At 44.4% G+C, this 17,287-nt stretch overlaps 2 protein-coding genes across 3 annotated transcripts in view; one reads left to right on the top strand and one right to left on the bottom strand.

The window, feature by feature from the left end:
• kcnn4 (potassium intermediate/small conductance calcium-activated channel, subfamily N, member 4) overlaps nt 1-6,238 on the top strand; it is a 35,371-nt gene extending 29,133 nt beyond the window's left edge. For both annotated transcript variants that reach the window (XM_070551678.1, XM_015976549.3), the window contains exons 7-9: nt 3,367-3,436; nt 4,892-5,058; nt 5,171-6,238. In XM_070551678.1, the coding sequence (XP_070407779.1) occupies nt 3,367-3,436; nt 4,892-5,058; nt 5,171-5,174 (241 nt within the window). In that variant the 3' untranslated portion in view covers nt 5,175-6,238. The remainder of the gene's footprint in view (nt 1-3,366; nt 3,437-4,891; nt 5,059-5,170) is intronic.
• On the bottom strand, nt 5,659-17,136 carry si:dkey-79d12.4 (zinc finger protein 883). Its single transcript, XM_015976550.3, has 2 exons — nt 16,868-17,136; nt 5,659-8,048 (listed from the first exon to the last, which is right to left on the bottom strand). The coding sequence occupies exon 2, from the start codon at nt 7,779-7,781 to the stop codon at nt 6,306-6,308; it is 1,476 nt and encodes a 491-aa protein (XP_015832036.3). The 5' UTR covers nt 7,782-8,048; nt 16,868-17,136; the 3' UTR covers nt 5,659-6,305.
• Between the last annotated feature and the right edge of the window lie 151 nt (nt 17,137-17,287).

The following is a 17,287-nucleotide window of genomic DNA, read 5'->3' as shown; positions in this document are numbered from 1 at the left end:
GAATCTCGTCTCTGCTTTTTGCGGATGATGTGGTCCTCCTAGCTTCATCCAGCTCTGACCTTCAGCTCTTGCTGGGTAGGTTCGCGGCCGAATGTGAAGCGGCTGGGATGAGGATCAGCACCTCCAAATCTGAGACCATGGTTCTCGACCGGAAAAGGGTGGCTTGCCACCTCCGGGTCGGGGGAGAGGTCCTACCTCAAGTGGAGGAGTTTAAGTATCTCGGGGTCTTGTTCACGAGTGAGGGTAGGAGGGATCGGGAGATCGACAGGCGGATTGGTTCGGCATCTGCAGTGATGCGGACGCTGAGCCGATCTGTCGTGGGGAAGAGGGAGCTGAGCCAGAAAGCCAGGCTCTCGATTTACCGGTCGATCTACGTCCCAATCCTCACCTATGGTCATGAGCTTTGGGTAATGACTGAAAGAACGAGATCGCGGATACAAGCGGCCGAAATGAGTTTCCTCCGTAGGGTGGCCGGGCTCAGCCTTAGAGATAGGGTGAGGAGCTCGGACATTCGGGAGGGACTCGGAGTAGAACCGCTGCTCCTCCGGATCGAAAGGAGCCAGTTGAGGTGGTTTGGGCATCTGGTCAGGATGCCTCCTGGACGCCTCCCCGGGGAGGTGTTTCGGGCATGTCCTGCCGGCAGAAGGCCCCCGGGTCGACCCAGGACACGTTGGAGAGGTTACATCTCCAATCTGGTCCGGGAACGCCTTGGGGTCCTGCCGGAGGAGCTGGTGGACAAGGCCGGGGAGAGGACGGCCTGGAGCTCCCTAGTTGGGATGCTGCCCCCGCGACCCGGACCCGGATAAGCGGAGGAAGACGAGAGACGAGACAATCAGCCTGACAGCCATGTTTTTGGACTGTGGGATGATGCTGGAGTACCCGGAGAGAACCCACACACGCACAGTGAGAACATGAAAACTCTTTGCAGAAATACTCCAGGACCTTCATGCTGTAAGGCTAAAATGCTAACCACTGCACCACATTATGGAAACAATATGAAGATATTACTGAATGCCATACCATAGAGCTTCGGGAGTTGACGTCACTTCTCCCGGCATGCAACAGTTCAAATCGAAACGGCGCCATATTGGCATGCAGAAGCCGGCAGCTGGACTATTTGTTATTGTCAGAAAACTCAATCAAACGGGAAATATGGTAGATTCCTGTTGTGCCCCAGGATGCAGAACAGACGCGGACGACATAAGGAATGAGCCATCTACAGGATTCCCCAAGATCCGGAGCGCCGCAAACGTTGGATCATTGTAATAAAACGCACTAGTGACCGGGCGAAAATGAAACTATGGGATCCCGAGAGTAAAGGTTTTCACTTATGCAGCGACCACTTCATATCAGGTACTTAAACCAACGTTTCCTCAACTGTGTATGGTATTTATTTTAAATGATTTTATTACGATTCTTAGTGGGCTTCCTAAACTTATTTTGGCGTGGCTTTTTCTGTCTTATTACTCATAGCAGCAAGTAAACATCACGTAAAACGTTGCCTCGTGAGTTCTGCGTGCTGCCGTTTCCGTGTTTTATGATGACAGCAATTAACCGGCTAAGCTGTATTTAATTTTTAAGCAATGGTTGATCAATTGTCAGATCACACATAAAAAGCACTTTGGATTGCTATTATCTGTCTCACCGAGACTACTTATGTGTAAATCTGTTATTTGTCCGTCCATCCATCCATTTTCATCCGCGTATCCGGAGTCGGGTTGCGGGGGCAGTAGCGTGACTTCCCTCTCCCCAGCCACCGGAGCCAGCTCCTCCGGGTAAATCCCAAGGGGTTCCCCGGTCAGGTCCGGTGTTGTGCCGGTAAGAATCCCGCTCCGACAGCTTCTGGCGTTTTTAAAAAGTATCCCAGGGGCACGGTAAGGGTCGGAGATGTTTAGTCTATTTAATTTCTGACTATATAAAACGATTTCTTCTGTTTTAAAGTGTGAAGTAAACTCCGACGAAGTAAAATCCAAGCGGATCCCGTTCATGTTCATGGTTACATCCATGTTTGTTTACCTTTTTTGCATGCCAAAATGGCGTCCACTAACTGAGAGTCACGTGGGGTCCGGAGCTCTATATAAATAATTAATAGACCATTTATGAACAAATGTGCTGCTGCCGTGTTTTGCCTTCATTCTGCCATTTTTACTTCAACTGTCCTTCAAAAACATCACAAGAAAGTTTTAAGTTTGGACTTTAAATTGGGCAGAAATACATGCTGAGCAAAAGGAATAACAACATATGCTTGTAAAGCAGAATACAGCATAAAATTTAATAATATTTTAATAGTTATGTGGCTTGTGATCGTCTGCAGTTAACTAATTATTTACATAATCAACTAAGATCTTAAGGGCAGAAATTGGTGTTTACATTTTTGAGATTGTGTTGATTTGCACAAAATTGTCCATCTTGATATTTTTAATTAGCTTACATGTTTTTTTATGAGTAAAAGACAAAATTTTAGTTTTAAAATGGAGTCAGTTTTTCCATCGCATTTCCTTAAAAAAGAGATTTGCATCCATCTCAGTTCTGGTCCTGACTGTTTCTTAAAAATTTGGACAAAAAGAAATGAAATAAAATCACATTCCTGCATGATTTTTTGCTTGGTTACAATTCACACAGAATCTTTCTGCTGAGGCTCAAACTCCAAGAACAAGTGGAAGTTTAGCAGCATTATTAAGAGATCTATTATTCTGTCAACAGGACGTGTGTGTGTGTGTGTGTGTGTGTGTGTGTGTGTGTGTGTGTGTGTGTGTGTGTGTGTGTGTGTGTGTGTGTGTGTGTGTGTTTGGAGGGGGTTCCTGCTTTAAACTTCACTGAACCATTACAAATAAACACTTTGTGGAAAGTATGAGCAGGAGGAACCTCCTCGTTTTGGGTAATGAGACTCCATCACCTCATCTCTCTTTTTTCTCCAAACCTGCAGGCCCTGATCCATTATTGGTTTCCACGTTTCTGCTTTTTTCCACGTCTCTGCCCGATTCATCTGTGATACTATATTTATCTCTTTTCCAGCTCTATATCTCACAACCCCTCTGGCAGTGTTTTATAGCTGTTTAACAAACTCAGCATGACCCCCTCCATGATTAGTGGAATACCCGTCAGCATATTCTCCCCCAAATCAGGCAGCATTGTGCCAGGACTGTTGTTTCCAAAAACAGGACGCTCCGTGCAGCGCTCTCACCGGAGCACTTTAAAACCCAACACAAAAACATAATTATTTTTAAATCAGAAGGATTGTTTTGAGCTGAAAAAGACTCGATTCTTTCACTTCCACGTCTTTGTCTGTGTGTTGTACTTAGAATGATGTAATATAAATTTGAAATACTTCCACATGACTGAGAGCGTTTTCTTTCCAACCCGCAGATTTCGACATTTACGTCTCAAACAAAGGAAACTGAGAGATTACGTCAGTGAGATGGTGGACCTCCCAAAGGTAAATGTTTCTCTGTGAAGACAAGAAAAAACACTATCCTCGTTTCCAAATGTTAGAAACTTTGTAGGCTATAAAAATCTAAAACATGAGAGCTGCTGCAGTTTATGCCTCATGCTGGACTGAGTTATGAGGGAAAATGATTTTATTCAGACAGTTCACATCTTCTGAAATGGGTTTCTGTGGAAATGTTATGATCCATTAATAGTGTTTCAGCTGTTGTAGAGAACTCTGAATGGCCTCAGTGAGAAGCAGAGATTTGTTCTGACAACTCTTAATAAAGAGGTCATTTCAATGTGCCTTAAAACAGTTCACTTTTGGAAAAATCCATAATATTTGCAAACGCTATTTAAAACTTTAACCTGCACCATTTGGTAAAAACATATTTTAGTCTGACTGAAGGATTAAATGAACTTAACTGAGCAAACAAAAGCACTAAACTTAAAAATGTTTACAAAATATGAAGATGATAGAAAAGCACTCTAAACATTATTAGCTTACATCCAACTTAACTTTAGATTGTTACCTGATGAGTGACTGGCTGTATTAGTGCACTTTAACGTCTCAGTTTACCGCAAACATTTTAAAAAATGAGAAAATTTTACTATATAGCAAAAACAGTAAAGTAAAAACATGTGAGGCTAAAATTGTAATAAACACAAAAACAACTCTGAAAAGTAAATAAATAAAAAAACATCAAAGAATTAAAAAATCCAATGAAATGTAGTAAGCTCCTTTTAAATGGTCATAAATAACATTGTTCCATATTGTTTGTTTCTAAAGTGGTGAAGGTTGAATATGAAACAAGCTTTAGGCGTTTAGAGGTGTGCAGAATGAAGGTGCAGTATTTCCTTTAAAAGCTACATTTTAATGAAAAACTAATCAAATATTTATGATTACATCTATCAGCCAGTAGAGGGCACCATACCAGGTTGGGGGAGGATAAAAGATCTGAAACCAGTGAGTTCAGGTGAAGCCTACAGCAGCAAACCCGGTATCCCGACGGCTGGAAACCCTGTTGCAGCTACCTCCACACACACTGGATGTCACTTTGGTGTTTGTGTTCCATGTTCCATTTAAAAGCTAGCTCAAACCCATTTCATGACTATTCCAGTGGGAACATGATGAGATTCCAACTGCAGTAACTTTCTCAGCTGCTAATTTCCCTGAAAACAAACAGATTTTGTTTTATGTAATCAGCTCTGAAATTTAGAATGATGTAAAGATTTACGAAACACTTCGACTAGCTGTTAGCTCATCAGTCCGATCAGAATTCATCTGTTCTACCAGAGGCTGCTCACAGAGCTGAAACACACATCTGGACTCCCTTCAGAACTGCAGGGGTCACTTACTGATGGAGCGCTTTTAAGCTGGTTGCTTCACCTGCAGCTATTCTATCATAAACTGTTTTCATCTATAAATATTAAAGATCCAATCTGCTCGTTGGGTTTCATTCAGATGCAGATGATCATGTGTGACCTTAGCGCCAACTGGAACAACTCATACCGAGAGCTGGAGCATCGAATCCCCTCCATGGAGCAGAAGCTGGACGAGCTGAGGTGCTGCTTCCAGCAAACCTCCAAGTTGCTGTCTGAGGCGCTGCGTCACCGCAACCCAGAGATCAGGTATAAACACCAGCTACGTCTGCCAGAGGCTGCATAGACCCGCTGACGGCAAATGGCAGGATGTGGTAGCTGAGCTGATGTGGAAAATGTTTAGCTTTTTTCCTCTTTGCAGGTGACACGACTACAAACCCTTAAGAAGTGTCTGTAGACTTCAGCACCCATAAATCATCTCCACACAGGGCTGCTACTGACTCTTGGAACTGTGAAGTGTTTGGAGGACCAGCAGACGTATGAAAGATCTGGTTGGGTGGAGGAGCACTGATGGATGTCCAACCAGACAACACTTTCAGTTTCTGAGAACATTAGATGTGGTGCAAAAGCAAAAAAATCATCTCAAAACAAGAAAAAGTGCATCTCATAAACCACAAGACGCAAAATTTTATAATTTTGTAGATAAAACTCCATCGTTGCCTGATTCCTGTAGAATGTTTAACATTTATTTAAGATTTGTTTGTAGTGATTTCCAGTGTATCTTATCAATAATAATTATTCTTACCCCAGCACCAGATTAATCAATGGTCACTCAGTTTATTTATTAGCAAACTTTTCAAACTGTGCATCTTATTTCCCTTTTCTGTACGTCAATCCAAAGAAACCGGCTTTGAAATGAAGTGATTTAATTCATTTTCACAGAAAGCATATTTTATTTTACAGTACAAATCTTGATCTGTGGAAACTTCCTGGTTTTGGATAAAAACGTCTTAAATAATGTTTACATTTTGCTCAGTAAGAAAATATGTAAAAATTCCCACCTGCCTCCATTTCAAAAATGACCCAACTGCTCCACCTAGTGGCCAACAGTCACACTTTTAATTACTGTCTCAGGGTCATACTCACGTTTACCTCCAACTACAGGGAAAAAACTGTCTCTAAAAGATCAAGAATGATGTTAATAATAAAAACCATCAAAATGATTTAAAAGAAAAACTGGAACATTAATGACAAGAGTGCACTTTATGAGTGGAAAACTGGATTAAACATGTTTTGGAAATTGAAACCGTGATGTTTTAACAAAACAAGACATTTTCTTGAAGTGCCTTGTTTTTGTTTTTTCTTTTCAAACCTTCCGCTGACTTATTTTAATTTTCTGGTTTATATGTGATGAAAACATTTCTCCAATCCAGAGAATGAGCGTTTCACCTCAACATTTCAGAATAAATGTTTTCTTAATTCAAACTAACCAGTGACTGACAGATGACGTGTGAAGTTTGAACATTTAGTGAAGTATAAAAGTAGACTGATGTTCATTAACTGTCCCTTATTTTGCTCTTGTTCTTAATTTGGTGCCATAAATACGCTGAAGGACTAAAAAAACGCAGCCCACATTCACATATAAAGGGCATTCCGCATTTCTTCTTCACTTTCCTTTTTATCGTTTGTCCACGATGAGACTTCTTCTCAACTTTGTCCACAAGGTGCTTTGCAAAGCGTTTGGCTCCAGTGAAAGTGTCGCCACAGCTGACGCAGATGTAGCTTAAGGCCTCGGCGTGCTGAAGGCAGTGTCTCAGCAGGTGCAGCTGGTGTTTAAAGTCCCGCCCACACCAGCACCGGTGTGAGCGCCGACCTCGGTGGAGGTAGCGATGACTGATGAAGAAGGAGGGCTGCCTCAGGATGGCGCCGCACTGCCTGCAGGGGTGAGGGGGCTTGGAGCGCCAGCTTGAGTTCATACGTTTCATCAGAGCCAGCTGGCGGCTCTTGTTCTCGAACAGGGCCAGAACGGTGGCGGTGGACGAGTAGTCATGGTCAGAGTTGATGGCGTTTGGAGCTGGGCTGGAGGTACTGGGAAGAAAAAGTGATGGCTGGTCTACGGGTGAGGCAGATGAAGGACGATGTTCTGATGCAAGAAAAGGGAACGAGTTGGACAAAGAAGCTTCATGAGTCCAGCCAACAGAAACATTCCCGTTAACCACCTGGTTTGATTCCCTTGCAGGAGGGACACCTGACTGGATTTGCGTGCCAAGAACACCTGATAGTTTCTTTTCATCTGTCAGAAGTGATGGATTAGTGATGATGCACACTTTGGTGCTGACCACTGATGAGTGAACTTTGGTGACATGAGCCAACAGAAGCTTTTTTGAGACGAAAAAGGACTTACAGATGTTACACGCTTTGGGCAACATCTCAGAGCAAAAGAGCACCAGAGACGTCTGTGGTTTGGGACAATGGGAGTGGGAGTGGAAGACCTTCTTTGGGAAGACCTGACCACAGCTATTACACAAATACAGCGGCATGTGGTGCTCCTGGAGTTCCGCCTCATTAGAAAATAAATCCTTACACAGAACACACTGGTATCTTTTTGCACCCGTACACTGACGCAGATGGAGCCTGAGCGACTTGTACGGCCCTCCGCCACATTCAGAACATAGTCTACCTCCAGGCTCGGGGCCACACTCCGAATCCGAGCTGTTCGAAGTGTCACCCGAACTGGCAGACAATGTCTCATCATCGGATCCTGAGTTTGATGAAAGCTTGTTCCAGTCTGGATCACTGATCATGCCATCGTCATCATCTTCACCAACTATGTATTCTGTAAAGAACCCAGATATTTCAGGGTTGTCCTGCTCTGGCCTCACACTGGAGGCAGAGTTATGAAGGATGAAGTTGTTGCTTTGCTGCTCGGTCATCTCATTAGAGAAGCCGTCACTGTTCTTATAAACTAAAGATGAACCATTCTGAAGAGCGGCAGAGCCCGTGCAGTGCGTCTTTACACGTTTGTTCCTCATGGTACCAAACCCCTGGTGGCACCTGGGGCAGCGAGTGAGTGCTGTCCAGCTGGATGGAGGGAGACGTCAGGGGACAGGGTAATCCAGCTGATGAGAGGTGGCTTCAGTGTTGTGGCTTTTGTAATATAACAACAAGCTTGTTAACTTGATGACTTCTTCCCAACATTTAGCCTCATGATCTTGCTGCCAATTCCTGAATAAATGCCAACCCTCGTGTTTGCTGGAGTCTTTATGCATAAGGGGCTGGGCGAGGAAACATCTGCTGTTCTGCAATTCAAACAAAAACAGAATTAATCGCTTTCTGCTTTAGAGAATCATTCTTCATTACACATTTAACATGTTTGTTAACAGTTGGTTGACTTATTCCTTATGTTGGTTGACAGGTTCCACTGTCCTGCTCAACTTAGATCTTTTCCCTCCTTTAGCATACCGGATTTTAGCTAATGGCTAATTAACAGGCGCGTGCTCGGGTCGTTGGTGTGAGATGAGTCAATCCTTTATTACAGGTGTGCTAGAGCAACAAAACATGTAAAACATGCAGGACAGTGGGTCCAGGGGAGTGTTAGAGGAGTGAAACATTCTCACAACCAGGCAACCCTTTATTAACTCTGTTTATTTAAAAGGTGAAGTTAGACAAATACTCTTTTGCTACCTCTGATGGAAATGATCTCATACTGGATACGACAGCACATGAATGAAAAAGAATAAAAAAAATAAGCACAAGAGAACAATTCTGACGTTTTTAATCAAAACTTCTAAATAATGTTATAGTTGATCCTACTAAATATGACAAGACCTTGTGTGGCTCAATATCTGGGAAACTGTCTGGATTATTGAGATTACAGCGTTTGCTAAAACTGATCTGATGTTATCATACTGACAGGTGCAGACACCATGTTAATCAGTAGATCCAGTGTTTATGTCTGAGTTTTCTTAAAATCCCTTTAGAGGTTTATAAGATATTGAACTAGAACACACACACACACACACACACACACACACACACACACACACACACACACACACACTTCCTAGATTTTTACAATTTACACTGCTCAAAAAAATAAATAAAGGGAACACAACAATAAGACACCCTAGATCTCAATGAATGAAATGTTCTTACTAAAGACTTAGATCTGGATTTGGAGTCACGCTCTAAATTAAAATGGAAAAACACCGTATGGGTAGGGCTAGGCAATATATAGAAAATTCATCAATATCTAAATTTCTGACTTTTATCGAGATAATTTTTCCCATGTCAATAAATTAGATAATACAAAATGAAAAGATGTGTGTAGGTTGGCAACAAGCTGTACCACCTTGAGTCACATAAACACGTAACTCTATAAAACATGTGACAGCCCCATCTAGTGGACAACTTTTGTTTCTGCGCATACCTGTATTTGTCGTCCATTTATCGTTATCGAGGTGAAATCCTCAATATATCCTGATATTGATTTTGGGCCATATCGCCCAGCCCTAACATGGGCTCATCCAACTTTGGTGTAATGTCCTTAAAACAAATCAGAATGAGGCTCAGTAGTGTGTGTGGCCTCCACGTGCCTAACCTCCCTACAATGAATGCCTGGGCATGCTCCTGATGAGGTGGTAGATGGTCTCCTGAGGGATCTCCTCCCAGACCTGGTATAAAAATATCCACCAACTCTTGGACAGTCTGTGGTGTTGGTGGATGAAGCAACACATGATGTCCCAGATGTGCTAAATTGGATTCAGGTCTGGGAAACCGTCGAGCCAGTCCATAGCATCAAAGCCTTCAACTGCTGACACACTGCAGCCACTTTAGGTCAAGCATTGTCTTGCATTAGCAGGAACCCAAGGCCAATATGGTCACAAGAGGTCTGAGTTTGGTACTTAATGGTGGTCAGGCCACCTTTGGCGAGCACATGGAGGGTTGTGCGGCCCAAACGCCACCCAAAACCATTATCAACCCACGGCATAACCAGTCATGATGGAGGATGTTGCAGGTAACAGAATGTTCTCTATGGCGTCTCCAGAGTCTGTCACGTCTGTCGCATGTGCTCAGTCAACCTGCTTTCATCTATGAAGAGCACAAGGCGCAGTGGCGAATCAGCCAATCTTGGGTGTTCTCTGGCAAATGTCCTGCACGGTGTCGGGCTGTAAGTACAACCCCCACCTCTGGAAGTCATGCCCTCATACCACCCTCGTGGAGATTGTTTCTGACAGTTTGAGCAAACACATGCACATTTGAGGCCAGGTGGAGGTCATTTTGCAGGGCTCTTGCAGTGCTTCTCCTGTTCCTCCTTGCACAAAGGCAGAGGTAGCAGTCCTGCCACTGGGTTGTTGCCCTCCTTTGGCCTCCTCCTCCCTCATGTACTGGCCTGTCTCCAGGTAGCGCCTCCATAGAGCTCCGGACCCCACGTGACTCTCAGTTAGTAGACGCCATTTTGGCAGGAAAAAAGGTAAACAAACACGGATGTAACCATGAACGTGAACGGGATCCGCTTGGATTTTACTTCGTCGGAGTTTACTTCACACTTTAAAACCGATGAAATCGTTTTATATAGTCAGAAATTAAATAGACTAAACATCTCCGACCCTTACCCTGCCCCTGGGATACTTTTTAAAAACGCCAGAAGCTGTCAGAGCGGACTTCTTACCGGACCTGGCCGGGGAACCCCTTGGGATTTACCCGGAGGAGCTGGCTCAGGCGGCTGGGGAGAGGGAAGTCAGGGCCTCTCGACGCTACTGCCCCCGCAACCCGACTCCGGATAAGCGGATGAAAATGGATGGATGGACAAATAACAGATTTACACGTAAGTAGTTTAAATAGAGTGCTGTGCTGTTTGAATGTATAAACCGAACACCAAGAGAAATCACTAGTTTGATTTTTTTTCCATCAATAAAATAAATATGTCAGGCAGGAGCGTCTCAGGATCTGTCTGAGATCTGTCTCGGTGAGACAGATAATAGCAATCCAAAGTGCTTTTTATGTGTGATCTGACAATTGATCAACCATTGCTTAAAAATTAAATACAGCTTAGCCGGTTAATTGCTGTGATCATAAAACACGTAAATGGCCGCACGCAGAAATCACGAGGCAACGTTTTACGTGACGTTTACTTGTTGCTATGAGTAATAAGACAGAAAAAGCCACGCCAAAATAAGTTTAGGAAGCCCACTGAGAATCGTAATAAAAGCATTTAAAATAACTACCATACACAGTTGAGGAAACGTTGGTTTAAGTACCTGATATGAAGTGGTCGCTGCATAAGCGAAAACCTTTACTCTCGGGATCCCACAGCTTCATTTTCGCCCGGTCACTAGCGCGTTTTATTACAACGATCCAACGTTTGCGGCGCTCCGGATCTTGGGGAATCCTGTAGATGGCTCATTCCTTATGTCGTCCGCGTCTGTTCTGCATCCTGGGGCACAACAGGAATCTACCATATTTCCCGTTTGATTGAGTTTTCTGACAATAACAAATAGTCCAGCTGCCGGCTTCTGCCTGCCAATATGGCGCCGTTTCGATTTGAACTGTTGCATGCCGGGAAACGTGACGTCAAATCCCGGAGCTCTATGCTCTGGAAAACTGAGAAGTGGTCTGTCACCACCTGCAGAACCACTCCTTTATTGGAGATGTCTTCCCAACTGCCTATAATTTCCATCTGGCGTCTGTTCCATCTGCACAACAGCAGTAACACTGATTGTCAATCAGTGTTGCTTCCTAAGTGGACAGTTTGATCCACAGAAGTGTGATTGACTTGGAGTTGCATTGTGTTGTTAAAGAGTTCCCTTTAGTTTTTTGAGCAGTGTAAATACAAATCTTAAGATATACCTGTGCTCAGAAAAGTCAAAGATCTAAATCAAATCATTTAAAATAGAGTAACTGTTAAGTTGTTTTGTGTGAGAGGTTTTGTGGAAAGAATTAAATGTTTTACTCTGGAAAAATATCATCAAGGAAGAAAGATATTTCCTACTGAAGTCATTTTATTCTAATTACATGTTATAAATATTATACGTCAAGGTAAAAGTCTTGCAAAACGTACATGATATGATCAAGTTACGCTCAAGTAATCTTAACATTTTTATCAGCCCTCTTTCTGAGGTGGTCTGCTTCAGGCTGACCAGTGCCAACACAGACACAGACTATTGGCCGACTCAAATTCACGTCTTCCATTAGGGGAAGCCTCTGATAGGTGGGTAGAATCAGCCCACATGGGCTTAATGCATGCATGAGTCATTATCATGCTGATTACCTAGGAGCTGTGAACGTGTCTGACTGCATTCCTTGCATCCCTAGGCAAGGATGTGTGAAATCAAATGGGCCAGGCTGGGGCCGACTGGGGCTATCCGGGCAGTGTGGAGCCAATGCTAGTGGGAAAGAGGCATAAGGGAGAGCCCAGCCACCCTGCGGAGAAAACTGATTTTGGCCGCTTGTATCTGCTATCTCATTATTTCGGTCACTACCCAAAGCTCGTGACCATAGGTTTGGGTAGGAACGTAGATCGATCGGTAAATCAAGAGCTTTGCCTTCCGGCTCAGCTCTCTCTTCACCATGACAGACCGTTACAACGCCTGCATCCCTGCAGACGCGGCACCAATCCACCTATCGATCTTGTGCTCCATCTTTCACTCACTCCTGAACAAGACCCCGAGATACTTAAACGCCTCCACCTGAGACAGGACCAAGTCCCTGACCCGGAGAAGGCGTTATACCCTTTTCTGACTCATGACCATGGTCTCAGATTTAGAGGAGCTGGTTCTCATCCCAGCGGCTCCAGCCTGGGCTGCAAACCACTCCAGTGAGAGCCGGAGATCATGTTCTGATGAAACCAACAGGACTAAATCATCTGCAAAAAGAGACTCACTCCTTAGACCACCAAAATAGAATTGGTGACAAAGGGCAGCCTTGCCAGAGTCCAACTCTCATTGGAATGCTGGTAACAAGCCTTACAGATTTACTCTCAGGTGGAGCATCAAAGCGTCTGCTTTTAATGTCACGCCTGATACTTAAAACTATATTGTTATTGTTTTTGAATGTTTTGTAATTCCGACCAGACACGGAGTCAGAGGTGAAAGAGAAAGGAAGAGACAAAAGATGGGGGGGTCCACAAAAATAAACAATAATGAACAAGAATCTGCTTCTAGACCTGCAGAAAGAGAGAGAAAAAACATGGGACACAACAACAATACAACAAGATCAAGCTATCACTGCGTCAACTTGATGAAGAAATTTAATCAACACTGTTTAACTGAAGAATCACACGATAATAAATCACAGTGCATTAAGTGCCCACCATAGTCTTAAGACATGTGTTGAACGTACCCAAGTCCATACTTATGAGAGCACCATGTGAGCACCTGTGTGTGTACACGCGCTTGTTTATGTAAGGTTTCTCTATAGGAGCGTCCAATAGAGAGTGTGAGGGGCCACAGATCTGCCCCCTAAAGATGTGCAGGAGACGGGGGGAGCTCCAAGTCCCAGAGATCCAGGCGCTGCCCCAGACCACAGGGACCCCAGGGAGACTGCGACCAGAAAAGCCCCAGCCCCCCTCGAGAGGCGCAGAGGATCGCCCCGGGGGGCCACAACCAGCAGCCGGCAGAGTCCCGGGAGATATCAGCGGCAAGCCCACAGGCCCGCCCGCAGCCTCCCACCCCCTAGCCGGCCGAGCCCAGGACCCAGGGGCGACCACCCCCGCCGGGGACCCAGCAGAGCCCATGGACCCAAACCCCACCAGACAGCCACCGGGATTGATCAGGCAGATGCCAAAAATCTTAAACCCCCTGACCTGGGAGCCACGAACACTCAGGCAGACCAAGGCACCACACCCGTCACCAGGTGTGGCATGGGGAGGGGGGACAGCAATCTATATCATCAAAAGAAGTCCCAGGAGAGGGGAGGAGTCAAAGGCCCCACCTCAGTCATATACAAACACAGTCACACACTCCTTCCCTCATGCTCACACATACACATACAACCAAAAACTTACAAAAATGTACACCGGACACCCACTCATGCTCCCCATACACACCCTATTCACTCTGGTCCCGGTACTGCTGCACATGGGGCACAACCATTACCGGTTCCAAGAGTTCGACCCTTTCTGCTGGGGTGCTGATGAGCAGGCCTCCCCGCCCAACGCTGAGCACAGCAATCCACCACCCCAGACCCCAACCGGACGGCCGGATCTCCCTTCTAGCCTCCAGCCCCAGGAAGCCACGTGACAACAGAGGTGTGCTAAGACCCCTAGTCTCCCTCCGCCTGCTCCAATATGGTGATAGTGAGTGTTGATGAGGTGTATTCCATGGCTGTGATGAGCGGGCTGTGCGGGTATCGTCTGGCCTATGCCAGCTGATGCCACCACACCACCCCACTTGCACCCACAGCCCTCAGTGTCTAAGTGCAGTTTAAAATTGGAAGTGGGCACCGGCACTTGGGATGAGGCTGAAAAATCCCCCTGCCAAGTTCCGTTGGATGTGCTCACTCCCAAGGCCCTAAGTGTGTGTTTGCGTGGAATGTCATTGGTGGAAGTGTTTAAGGTGCAAATAAAATTGGGGGGCAGGTTGCCACAGGAATGCGGAAATGGGGTCCATACTCGCACTCCCTGACTTGTCCACCCCCCAAGGTCCTATGTGCATGTTTGTGTGATGGTGTGAGGGAGCAGGAGGAGAGAAATGTGTGGGTATGGGGAGGAATGACTGGTTGGGCTTAGCCCTCCAGGGAGCCAGCTCCCCCACTGGCCCCAATAGGCACCTCTGTTATCAAAATGCCACCCAGGGCATGGAGACCCGAGCCCATCTTGCCAGGGCCCAAACCAGCAGCATCACAGAGCCTCACGGAGTCCGAGGACACCAACCCAGCCCCACCCCAGCAGAATATCTATGCCCATTCCTGCATTTGCACAACTTCCAGACTATAAAAGACATAGGACATCCAGGTAAGGTTGGGTCCTCCCCCTCCCTGACTTCCCCCTCCCCTGTGATGGCACAGCAGAGGAGCCAAGGTCTACCCGAGGCCCCTGAACCCGAGTCAGGCACTGCTGCATGTTCCTGCCTTCTCCCCGGCAGCATACATGTCAGGACCTGACCCCCAAGGCCCCGCCCAGATCCCCCCCATGGGGCCGACCACCCCCACACCCCGAGCCCCCAGGCCCCCACCCAGACCCTCTCTGGGTGGGAGCTCTCTTTTCTAAACATCCGTCCAACGAGATGGAGAATGAAAGCTTGTGATTAGTCAGGACATTGCTGTCATCAACAGCGCCACTGTTGCACCATCAAAAACATAGAAAGCCAAAGATATCTAGCAGCAGACACAGAGCAGCTTGAGGAATACCTCATGAAAAAACAAAACAAAAAAAAATCAACCTTTTCTTCATCCGTGAATGGAGGAGTGAAAAAATGCGCAGTTTTATTCGTGGCCGAAAATGACGGGAAACGTGGGGGGCGAGCACATGACGAGGTGGAGAACGAGGGACTAATTTGTCCGTGTTAAATAGTAACTAAAACAGATATTACACAATATTAAATGCTCTATTTTGGACCGGATACATGACAGGACGAGCGCTACACCCTCTGTTGTCCTGGTGGGGAATTGCTTTGCAACACTCCCCAGGAGACAAAGAAGTCTGAAGGCAAAACATCTCCGTCCGTCCGTCCATGGTAATATTGTGGATGATAGGATATGAGTCACCTCTAGATAGAACTTAAACTATTTTACATTAAATATAAATATGTAATTAAATGAAAGTGCCTGTGTGACATTTCAGACATATATCTCTAGCTCTCAACTATGTATGTATGTATGTATGTATGTATGTATGTATGTATGTATGTATGTATGTATGTATGTATGTATGTATGTATGGATATATGGATGGGTGGGTTAATGGATGGAGAGATGGATATATAATGGATTTTAAGATTTTTTGGGGGATTCTGAAATATTTTATCCTATTTTCTGTTATTTTAAATGTATGTATTTTAATGGTAAATAACTTCCAAAACGTCTGAATTGTCAAAATAGACAAAACGGCGATCTGATTTATCTCCCGGTTACGTAAGAGGATGAGGTAGACGTAGTCAACTGAAATGGTTTTCCAACAGCCTTGAAGGATTACCTCTTGAAGCTCATCAAGATAATGCCAAGAGTGTGCAAAGCAGTAATCAGAGTAAAGGTGGATATTTTGAAGAAAATAGAATATAAAACATGTTTTCAGTTGTTTCACCTTTTTCGGTTAAGTACATATCTCTGCATGTGTTCATTCATAGTTTTGATGCATTCAGTTAGAATCTCCCAATGTAAATGGTCATGTAAACAAAGAAAACACATAGAGTGAGAAGGTGTGTCCAATCTTTGGCCTGTACTGTAGATGGCTATAAACCGAATGTCTACTTGAGTAAAAGGTATAATCATGAGCAGATGGGTTAAGCAGCCTCCATGCATCTACCAAACCAAAGTGATTTTATAGCATCCAAAGCGTTCTTAGATCTAAGATCTGGCTTTCCCAATTTATCCAGAAATACATCCAGGGCCTGATTTAAATCTCCAGTCTGAATAACTGGGTAGTCCCCAAAGCCTGAACACATGTCTAGTTTTAGAAAAAAGTCAGGATAATCTTAGGTGCATAGATATTGCCAGGATATATTTTATTCGGATAAATCTACTAATAGAACGATTACCCGACCCTCTTTATCTTTAAATTAGCTCTTTACTAAAAATAAAATAGGCACACCCTCTTCTTCTGACAGTGTTATGATAAGCTTAGCCCACGCATTTGTGTTGCTTGTATTTGAAATCCAAGTTGTGTTTAGGCGCACATGCAAATATTTAAAAGTTCATCATAATAAACAGTATATTTTGGTGTGCCCTCTTAACGTTGTGGATCATTCCAGAATAGTTTCCCCCTCTTCCCACTAAATAACTACTATTAAGGATAAAATAAACAATAACAAATGGTTAACGAGATGTCGGACCATCAGAATCCATCTGAACTTCACAATCCAAACCTCCATTAATTTACTATTAATAAACACTGTTACAAATAGCTACCGTAAGAAAAGTAAAATGAAGTATTTGTAGTCACCAGTTCACGTAACATACTTACCCCAGACCACAAACAGGGAAAAGCTCACGATTTCACATTGCTTTGGAAAAAAAGCCCTTCTGTTAGGATGCTTCTAAAAAGCAAAAATCATGACCAAAAACCAACCCACTTCTCTTCATATGCATAAGGAGCGCATCTAACCGAACACGTGGTGTTGTTACAGGTATATCGGTTCCAAAAATAAGGACAAACAACTCCTCGATTTACTTTAAAACATGATTTTGTTCATGGAGTCCGAATACGCAAGACAATTCACTTCCGGTTTCACCGGAAACAGTACACTTCCACAAGACATGTCTTACAAGGCCACAATCAGATGGCTTTTGTGTTTCTGTCTAATATTTCTGGACTAAATACACTTGTTGTTTAAATTTAATATAACTGATTTTATAATTGCAGATGTTGGAATCACACAGCTAT

Source organism: Nothobranchius furzeri, chromosome 5, assembly GCF_043380555.1.
Source record: "Nothobranchius furzeri strain GRZ-AD chromosome 5, NfurGRZ-RIMD1, whole genome shotgun sequence".
In the NCBI taxonomy this organism is placed as follows: Eukaryota; Metazoa; Chordata; class Actinopteri; order Cyprinodontiformes; family Nothobranchiidae; genus Nothobranchius; species Nothobranchius furzeri.
Note: the sequence above shows the minus strand (reverse complement) of the source record. Positions and strands in the feature narration are given on the sequence as shown.

Coding starts and splice junctions, on each gene's coding strand:
- si:dkey-79d12.4 (XM_015976550.3), bottom strand. CDS start 7,781: ATGAGGAACAAACGTGTAAAGACGCACTGCACGGGCTCTGCCGCTCTT.